At 32.4% G+C, this 10754-nt stretch overlaps 1 protein-coding gene across 1 annotated transcript; it reads right to left on the reverse strand.

Annotated features, from left to right (window-relative positions):
• Positions 1-284: 284 nt before the first annotated feature.
• On the reverse strand, positions 285-7658 carry LOC142637820 (uncharacterized). The gene is made up of 14 exons (XM_075811791.1): positions 7380-7658; positions 6649-6793; positions 6423-6490; positions 6263-6316; positions 6051-6134; positions 5865-5950; positions 4821-4901; positions 4276-4406; positions 2914-2955; positions 2090-2166; positions 1920-2010; positions 1758-1839; positions 774-846; positions 285-553 (listed from the first exon to the last, which is right to left on the reverse strand). The coding sequence occupies exons 1-14, from the start codon at positions 7475-7477 to the stop codon at positions 388-390; spliced, it is 1278 nt and encodes a 425-aa protein (XP_075667906.1). The 5' UTR covers positions 7478-7658; the 3' UTR covers positions 285-387.
• Between the last annotated feature and the right edge of the window lie 3096 nt (positions 7659-10754).

Raw genomic sequence — 10754 nt, forward strand, 5'->3', positions numbered from 1 at the left:
TTGGGCTTAATTTTTGTTGGTGGGCTATTTTTTTTAGCATTTAAAATATCAATAATATTGTTAAGGAGGCAAAATGCAATTTTATTGAAACAAATTGTTAAAAATAATATATTATATATATATATATATATATATACTGAATTTTTTTTTTTAAATCTTGGGGGGGGGGGGGGGGGTGCCACTGCCCCCAAGTCCAACAATAGCTCCGTCCCTGCTCAGTATGGTAATGGTGGTCCCTGAACCGCAGGCAGCGTTTTCAAAAGATTGATGAATCAGAGATCCCATATTGCAACAGTTCTTATAAATTAATTTAAAACCAAAGAGCTCTAACTCATTGATGTAGAATGACTACTCAACAATAATCACTCCTACGGAAAAGAAAGAAAGTTACAAAATTTTATCAAAAGGTCTCAATTCCTTTGGTATGCCTTCAAAATTTCCAGCACTGACGTCTGATTGTAGCATAGGACGCTTCCCTTCCCAAGCAATGCCCTCTGCTAGGTGCTCCATGTTTGGTGTAAGCATTACATAATTTGGATCAGCTCTTTGATAACTGCAAAATAGGAAGATGATAACTCTATTACTGACGGATGTAATTGGTAGCATGTCAAATCCAATAACTTAGGAAGTAAAAGTTATTGTTTACTAATATGAAAATCCAAAAAATATTCGAGCTTGCAGGGCAGAAGCTGATGATGATTAGAACTAAACATATTTGGAAACAATAATTTTAAGAAGAAAGGGGCAAAAGGTAAAAGCCAAAAAACAAAAACCTGGCTTCTCTCAGATTCTCGACACGAATGCCAAATCCATAGGCTGTCTTTCCAATAACACGATCTCTAGTAGCTGCAAGATAGTGGGATTTGCTGAGTTGGTAGTAGGAACCCATAAAAAAATGAATGGCACATCTTATATCGTAGGAAAACAAGCCCTATAAACGATAAAAACAATTCTATATTTCTTTGCTACTCAGGCTCAACTCAAAGTAGATATAAGAGCACAAGGTTAGATGTGCTTCAAACATCATCAATATCAGACAAAATAATTGTTTGTCAAGAAATCAAATTGTTCAGAGGAGAGGAACTAATGCACCGTTAAGAAAGAGTGTCTTGATCCAAGTTGAGCAAACGAAAAAAAGTAGAGGGAGACCAAAAATCACATCAGTAGAAGTAATAAAAAATGAAATGTCAATTAAGAACTAACAGAGAGAATGACTTTAGATAGAATAGAGTGAAGGAAAAATAATACATGTAGCCAACCTTAACTAATATGTTGAGGACCCATAGCTAATCCTAAAATTTTGAGACTAAGGTTTTATAACTTTATTGTTATTGTGGGACATCAAATGGAATCTACATAATTCCACAATGCTAAATATAATATCTAAAGAATGCACCATCTTCACAAGTAATTAACCTATTATTATTAGCATTTACATCCTGAATGCTGCATTGATATAGCACACACTATGTAAACATGGAACAGTTCCATTGCAATTATAGGTCTGAATACTCTTCAGACATTAGTATAGGCTTCTAATAAAATGCACTGAACCATCTGTGCATCTCCCAGTCCACCATGTTGGGCAAATACCATAGTGGCACAGCCTCACCAACTAATACACAAAGGATTCATGAAAAAAATTGCAACCAGATATGTACCCTAGTGTATAATTAAGTAGAAAGTATTAAATCTAATTGTAACCATAAAAAGAAATTTTTTGGTCAGCCATGTTACAATCAACCAACTACAGGCACCTGAAATGTTGAAAGTGAAAGCAGGTTTCCACCATGACTTGAATGCCAAGGACGCAGATGAACTCTGAGGCCCCACTTTTCCCTGCAAAGATGGGTATTGATACTTTTCAAACCTGATACAATCAGTAGTTATAAAGCACATGGTTGCACCAGAAGCACTACCTTCAGCAAGAAGTTTTTGTTGGCTTGCCAGGATGCAGCCGCTTGAAAAGTGGACTCAGGGATCTTGCTTGATGCATTGGCATCTTCGACCCTTTAAAACAAAATCATAACAAAATTAGATATCACCACAATGGTTATAATCAGTTCTGTCATTCACTTATTTGCAATACCTTGTGTGCAACTCAAAGCCAAAGTCAATATAATTTGTAATTCCAACTACTTCATCTACTTCAAGGGGGTTCTGGATCTGTTTAGTTGAGGCAATTCAAAGACTTCATCAGAAAAATTTTGAACTAATAAAAGAAAGAAAATTTTCTGTACCACATCACAAAAACACATAACAAGAAAAAAGAATGACAATTACAGTTACTTCTGGATGGATGTTTAGGGGGCATAATACTGGAAATTGGGTTTTGTAGTAAATAACATGCTTCCCATATATTACTCACACAATGTACACACTTCATCAAGATTCTACCCATCTTATTCCAAATCAACCAACCAAGCAAGGGGCTCAATTAGCCACCCATAACCATTGTTGCTCTGACTAAAACAGGGTCCTATGGTGAATTAAAAACATGCAAGTAGATACCCATCCATTAATCCTGAAGAGAAGTACACAACAAAAAATATAGCTCAAAAAATGCTGCACAACCTAGGAACTATATATTTATAGTAAGTGTCCTGCACTCTGTTAGAAGCCTAGAAGATATAATACAGTCACCATTTTTCACTCAAGTTTGACACTCGGAAGTTAAACTCCAATGATCATGTATGAGCCCAGCTACAAACCATATCAATTAATTATTGGTTACATTGCAGCATCAAACCGCAAACTTTTATGACACCTGACCTACCAGCCATTTTGAGTTTGTGTCATACATTAAAATGAGATACTCTAACAGAGGATCAATAAGAACAAGCATTTGAAAAATAAAAGGCCATGTAAGAGACAAGGACAATGAAGGAAAAAGAAGAAGAAGAAGATACATACCTGCCTTTGGACAACCACATGTTGATAGAATGAGGCAATGAGCTGCAGGATATATCAGCATATGACATTTCAGTAAAACAAGTCAAAAAATTAAGTTACATATTGCAAATGGAAGTCATGCATAGCATGCAAGCTAGGGATAGTGAGTGGGAGAAATTAACAAAATTTGGAGGCTTTTATTACCCAAAATTTTGAAGAAATTTACCATGCAACATGTTGATCCAAGATCAAACACTGATTTCAGTGTGGAAAATATTAAAGGTGATCCATCATTTGACACATTAACCCAAGACAAAAAATCTTATTCTTGCCACCAAGATCATACCATGATAGGTATCTTCTTTGAGAAGTTACAATGTGGTATGAATATAATTGGCTTAACAGTTAATAGCATAAAGTTCCTTTCATGTGTTGCTTGAATTAGGGTTGGAGATCCATATCATCATTCCAATCAAAGTTAACGGGTGATTTACTGTTTTTATAAAATCACATGAAATAGATTAGTGGAGAAAACATGACAAATAATTGTTTGTAAGTATTTTTTTTTATGGAAATTTTTTTGATAATTAAGTAAATGATAATATTGTATTTTTTTTTTATGAAAATTGTTTGCAAGTATATAGATCATGTTGAATTCCCAAACCATGCCCCAATCTTTTACCAGATTGTCATCGAGTTTCTTTCCAGAGCCATTTTGTAAAAAGACTCCATGGAGGCAAAGAGTTATGTTTGCCTATGCATCTAGTTTGTGGACAGCTTTGCCTTCAGATTATATAGAAGGATCTATGATGAAAAAGAAAATCTGATTTGTGGAATTGTACATCCACCTGTGCAAATTGATTAGAAATTTATCAAACACACATCACATATTAGTTTGAAAACAAGATTCATTAAACAATCATATTAAAAGCAAGAAACAAAAGGCTGATTCTATGATGCCTTTTCTTTCCCAAGTCAAAATTTTCAATGTTGGGCATGAGGATAACATAGGCATAATTGCAGCATAATTACCTTAAAAATAACATCTCACAGAGAACAATGCCAAGGAGTCCAAGAATAAGGAAATCTATTGCTATTTGCAAGTATAAGAAGTTGTGAAATACCATGAAATATGTAGCCCACAAAGACCAACAAACTAGCTTCTTTCTTTGTCCTCATTTCAAGTGGGGATTAAAGCAAAATCACAGTGATCAAACAATCCCAAGTTTTATATTACAGCTTTAACATTCTAATTTTTAGCAATAATATTGACTCTATTCTGATACAAATGAAGCAATCATTCAGGGTAGAGAGAGAGAGAGAGAAAGAAACTGTCAGGCACATATTCAAATGGGTATATAATTGAAACAATCTGGAACAAACCTCAGAGCTTTTAGCAAGTTCAATACCAAAATTGAAGGATGGACTGAGGGGGCTGCCTGATCCTGCTCCATAGCCAATTGCACAACTCCAATCTTTTAAATTTTTATAATTTGCACGATCATTGCTTCCATCTAATAAAAGCAGCATCAAAAAGTTAAACAATTAAAGTCAATTTAGATCTTGCTCAAATTCCAGTGTCACATAATATAGTGTTCATATTACACACATGCAACATGACCTGCTTAAAATAATTTTGGAAAATAACAATGAAACCCACTGAGCAAAATGACACATTCATGCGAAGCATTCTTAGAGACAAAATGCATCTTTTTCCATCACTTATCAAGAAAAAAACTTGGGTTTGACACTCTGAATTAAACATTACTTGAAAGACAGGGGTAGATAGAAACATTTAAAGTAAGAATAGAAACATGTGAGAATAGCAATTTCAGCATAGGCGAGAGAGCCGATTCACAAACTCAACTAATTGTTAAACAAATTGGCATAAAACGTTTGATCTAAGAAATTTGGTGAGTAAAACTTACACTGTGGCTCATATTGCACTCCAGCAGTTAGCCTTCCCACCTTGCTTACCAACCATACACTTTTTGCGTATTCATCATTCACTGGAAAGTATGATGAGGATATAATTCAGAGGTTTTCATCACATATTCCATATGTTAGTTTTGAGAGTGTATACATAATATTTCCAAGGTTGCAACATGAAAAACTAAAAATAAAATAGGGATAAGAAAAGAGTTACTATCTCAATTTTCATCTGCAGTCTCAGAAGGGTTGAACAATAATTTTCTTTTTATTTGGGGAAAGGGATGGAAAGAGGGGTGGGGGATTGGGGAGCAAACTGATAAATTATATTCTTAGCAAGGTTCTAGCACATATTACCAGTGACAGTCTTGCAATAAATTTGAACAGTTTTTGTGGCCAAGTATCACCTTGGAAGGCATCCCTTACAAAAAAAGATGGGCCATCCAAAATGATGTAGTAGGCAGCTGGCTTTGGCTTCTCCATTTCCCTGACCCTCCCCCTAAGTCTTTAGAACCAACAACTCTAAGTGTAGTGTAGTTGACTAAAATATTCTCTTCATCGTTAAAGTTTGCATGAATTTGGTTTGCCAGTCATAAACTTTAAAATGTTCGTTTTGCATTCTTAAACTAGTGCAAATGTTATGCATCCTGTCCTTAAACTTAAATATATATTTTTTTATCCCTATTTTCATCCTTAATATGTTGAAATAAGTTCTTTAAAAAGTTTAGGGACAATAAAAAAATCCATGCAAACTTCAGGGACAAACAATATTTTAGCCACTATTGTTTAAGCTTTAAAATAATTGAAAAAAAAAATCAAAACAAAAGTGGGGGAAATATAATATCAGGTGTTATAGTATAGAAATTGATAGTAATAAAAAAAAACAAAAGAAATTGATAATCATACTCTCTTTAGGAATAATTCTCACAGGCCAGAAAATAGTGATCACAGCAGATCTAAAATTAGTGAACAGTGCCTCATATATCATATTATCATGTGTTAAAAGGAAGGAAACTCATGGTTCTAAAACTCAGATCACATACAGCATAAAGGCATAAACTTGGCTCCAAATGACAAATTTCCTGAGCCATATCTCAATCCCAAAACACCATAATCTTCAGAAGATACTCTGCAGGAATAGGTAGATTCATCAACAAAGTGCATCTGAATTTTGAATGTACCAACTAGCTAAAGAAGCTGCAAAGATAGTATGAATGATTCAAACTAACCTTCTCTTCCGTAGCAAAGGAAAAATACCAAATGCTCCAAATCCATATTTAGGATAGTAAGCAGATGACCTCATTTGTAAAATCCTGAAGTAACAGCACAAACATAGTAGCATTCAAGGAATTATGGCTAGAGAAGGGGAAAATCAGCCTGGAGGGGGAAGAGGCCTTTTGTCAGAAACTGAAATTATTTACTTTAGGTAAAAGTTTCTTACGGGTCAGAGCTTGATACAAAAAGGTCCACAAATGTATGAGGATCATCAACATCACTGTTCACAAGAACGAATCATCAAAACAGTGTTTAATAACTCAATTAGCATATGGTGCATTATGAAAAAAGAAAACATGATAAACAATAAACTAATTCTACAATACCTTTGCCAGCGAAATAGCGCATTTCCTACAATGCTCTCGTCAGGCTGATTATCAAGTGGACCTGAAACCTAATTAGGCTAAGGGAACAACAAAAAAAAAAAATCTACTTCCTCTATTCCTCACGGCTCATATATTCGACAAAAGGTATCCCAAAAAAAAAAAAATCAATCTCGTACAAGAACCAGATATATTAGTAAAAACAAAGAAGAAAGATTTTAACGGATACATTAGCGACCAAATCCACATGAGGGTCATCAATTGGCTTTAGCATAATTCTTGAGCTGAAATGCCTTGCTTCTTCAAAATAATCCTCAAAAAGGCATTTCAAAGCAAGCTTCCCAAATAACAAGTCGTACGATGACTCCAACATCCTGCATCACATCATAGACATATACATTCGGTTATGATGCACACACTCAGTGGGTTTTGAACTCTCACCCTCCATCCCGTTATTAAAGGAGGACAAAATGCGATTATTACATATGTACACACGCACTCAAACATGTATGTATCAAATAGGGTACTTTTAAGTTAACAGTTACCTCTTCAAAACCAAAATGGTCACAAATTAATATTAATATTTGTTAAACCCTAGTCAAAGCAAAGTCTGTAGTCCATTACATCTAATCATACTTGTAGCCCAAGCAACAAAATCTAATCCTACTTGTATTGTAAGCATTGTAAACCTCGATTAGTATTATAATTAAATACCCTTTAATGCATTCATTATAAAAATGTAGCCATCAAGAGCTTTCTGCTACAATATAGGCCTCAAAAGCCGAAGCACAATAATTAATGTTATCAAAGTTATATAACATCTTTTTCTAACATGGTATAAGAGTTATGTTTTATCGTGTTTTTTTATATATTTATTAAATAATGAAAAAATCAAAGGGCCAATTCCAATTCTCGAAGAATTGAAATTCCAAAGGGAAAAAGTTTGATATGAAAAGGAACCTGGTACGGGCAGCGAGAGGAGGGAAATCGAAGAGAGGTGGGACGAGCACCATTGGCGGTGGTGGCTGCCTCGACCAATTCCCGAACCAGTTCCACATCTCTCTCTCTCTCTGTTTTTCAAATGTCAGTGAAAATGGGGTTTAGGGTTTCTTTATAGAGCTGAAGTTGAAAGTTGAAATTGAATAAAGTGAGTGAGTGAGAAAGAAGCTTTGGATTGTCACCAGCCCACGCATATTTCCTCAACTCCAAGAAACCTTCAACTTATTCAACGGGAATCCTATTGACGTGGCACTTGCAAACACGGTAATTAGGGTTTTTCTATTTTTTAATTTATTTATTTTAGGAAATATTATGAATGTTTTTTTTTATAAATAACGTAAGAAATATTATGAATGTGTTGTTCAGTTAAATAAATCATGACTTGTTAAAAAAATTATTGACTATAATTATACATCTTTAATTACAATGTATTGAACCTATAAAATTGTGTATATTATTTGAAAAATATGTACATCTTTAAATGTATAGAATTGTGTATATTTTTTGAAATTGTGTATCTATTTAATTGTGATGCGTTGAATGTATAAAAATATAAAATTATGTACATTCTTTGAAAATGTGCATGTTGAATATACACAATTGAGTGAAATTTTTTTAGAATCTATACGTTGAATATACGAAATTGTGTACATTTTTTCAAAATGAGTACTTAGAATATAGAGAATTATGTACATTCTTTGAAAAATTATGTACATTCAATATACAAAATTCTGTACATTGTTTGAAAAATAAGTCTTTTGAATGTACAAAATTGCATTCGTTCTTTAAAAAATTGTACAAGTTTAATATATAGAATTATGTACAATTTTTCAAAAAATGTGTATTAATTTTTAATTACAGAATTGTGTATATTATTAGAAAAATTATATATGTTGAATGTATAAAATTGTGTACATTGAATATATTAAATTTTACATATTCTTTAAAAAATATTTACGTTGAATGTACATAATTGTATACATTATTTGAAAATTGTATATGTTGAATATACATAATTGTGTACATGAAAAAGTGTGTTCATTAAATATACAGAATTGTGTACATTCTTAAAAAGATGTGAATGTTGAATGTTCAGAATTGTGTATGTTCTTTGAAAAATTGTGTACATGAATGTATAGAAATGTATATATTTTTTGAAAAATTGTGTATGTTGAACATACAAAATTGCTTATATTTTTTGAAAAATTTGTATATTAAATGTACAGAATTGTACACATTCTTATGTACATTGAAAATATAGAATTGTGTACTTTAAATACACATAATTGCGTACATTCTTTGAAAATTTGTATGCTGAGTGTACAATATTGTGTACATTCTATGAAAAATTGTGTACGTTAAATATATAAAATTGTGAACATTTTAAAAAAAAAATTATGTACATTAAATATACAAAATTATGTACATTCTTAGAAAACATGTACATATAATAAATAAAATTGTGTATAATTATTGAAAAATGTGTATGTTGAATGTACATAATTGTGTACATCCTTAAAAAATGGGCACCTTAAAGGTACAAAATTTTGTACATTCCTTAAGAAATGGGTATCTTGAATGTACATAATTATGTACATTTTTTGAAAGATTGTGTACATTGTTTGAAAAATGATTTCTTTAATTGTACAAAATAGTATACTTTCTTTGAAATTGTGCACTTTAAATATACATAACTGTGTACATCCTTAAAAAATGGGCACCTTAAAGGTACAAAATTTTGTACATTCCTTAAGAAATGGGTATCTTGAATGTACATAATTATGTACATTTTATGAAAGATTGTGTACATTGTTTGAAAAATGGTTTTTTTAATTGTACAAAATAGTGTACTTTCTTTGAAATTGTGCACTTTAAATATACATAATTGTGTACATCCTTAAAAAATGGGCACCTTTAAGGTTGTTGAGGTTCAAAATGTTACAAGTATTAAGATCCAAAACAAATGGGTCCTCAAAAATAAGGAAGACCAAATCCGTGAGCCAAGGCCCATTAAGAACGAGTAAAAGGAAGCTCAAGCTTATGAATAGATAAGCCCTAGGCCTTAGAGAAGAAAGAGGAAAGCAAAGGAAGTTTGACCAAGCCCTATGTAAAGGGATCCCTAAGGGAACCTAGGAGGAGAAAAAGACTAGACTAAGATACATTGGAACTACTAAAGCCAGGGGGAATCCTCGAGAAAAGTTGAAAGAGGTCAACTAGGATGTGGATGGCACAAGGAAGTGTGCCACTAGGCACAAAGAACAAGACAGTCATGTCCCATCAACCACCCACAACTTAGAAAAAGGCTATGTAGCAGATGGTGGCTAGGGACCAATATCTGGTAGAAAGAACCAGAACTCTGGGAAGAGTAGGAAAAGGGTGAACTATGAAGGAAGGTGGTTGGGATCTTTCAACATGACAGGGAGGTTTTTACTTGTATTTTTTTTTAATAATTCTTTTACTGTTCATTAGTCACTTATTTTACAACATGTACAGTTTTGTATGTATGAATGTATTTGCATTGTAAGGCCCATGTTTTGTGCACAAATTGGATTGTAATCAGCCCAATAGAGCTACGGTGAACCAATGTCAATTCACCAACCAACAAATATTGTTATCTTGGGAGGCCTAGGATCCTTTTCATCATTTAGGTCTGGGTACTGTCCAAAATAGGAATCCACAAAGGTACAAAATTTTGTACATTCCTTAAAAAATGGGTACCTTGAATGTACATAATTCTATTCATTTTTTGAAAGATTGTGTACATTATTTAAAAACTGATTTCTTTGATTGTACAGAGTTGTGTACTTTCTTTGAAAAATTATGCAAATTGAATATATAAAATTGTATACATTTTTTTTTTAAATGTGCATTTTGAATGTACAAATCGTATACATTCTTTGAAAAATTTTGTGCATTTTCTTTGAAAATATGTATGTTGAATATATAAAATTGTGTTCATTTTATGAAAAATTGTGTACGTTAAATATACAAAATTGTGCATTTTCTTTGAAAATGTGTATATTGAATATAAAAATTATGTTCATTTTATGAAAAATTGTGTACGTTAAATGTACAATATTAGGTACATTCATTAAAGAATAGTGCAAGTAAAATGTACACAATTGTGTACATTCTTCAAAAAAATGTGTATGTTGAATTTACAAAATTGTGTCCATTCTTCAAAATGTTTTGCACATTAAATGTACATAACAATGTACATTATTTTAAAAAAATTGTACATTCTTTGAAAAATGTATATGTTGAACATACATACAAAATTGTGTACATTCTATGAAAAAGTGTCTACACTAAATGTACAAAATAGTGTAGTTCTTT

This window comes from Castanea sativa, chromosome 1, assembly GCF_040712315.1.
Source record: "Castanea sativa cultivar Marrone di Chiusa Pesio chromosome 1, ASM4071231v1".
Lineage (NCBI taxonomy): Eukaryota > Viridiplantae > Streptophyta > Magnoliopsida > Fagales > Fagaceae > Castanea > Castanea sativa.

Coding starts and splice junctions, on each gene's coding strand:
- LOC142637820 (XM_075811791.1), bottom strand. CDS start 7,477: ATGTGGAACTGGTTCGGGAATTGGTCGAGGCAGCCACCACCGCCAATG. Junction 4,902..5,864: donor CAAGTTTATGCCTTTATGCT/GTATGTGATCTG, acceptor CATACTTTCCAG/TGAATGATGAATACGCAAAA. Junction 554..773: donor GAGAATCTGAGAGAAGCCAG/GTTTTTGTTTTT, acceptor CCTATTTTGCAG/TTATCAAAGAGCTGATCCAA.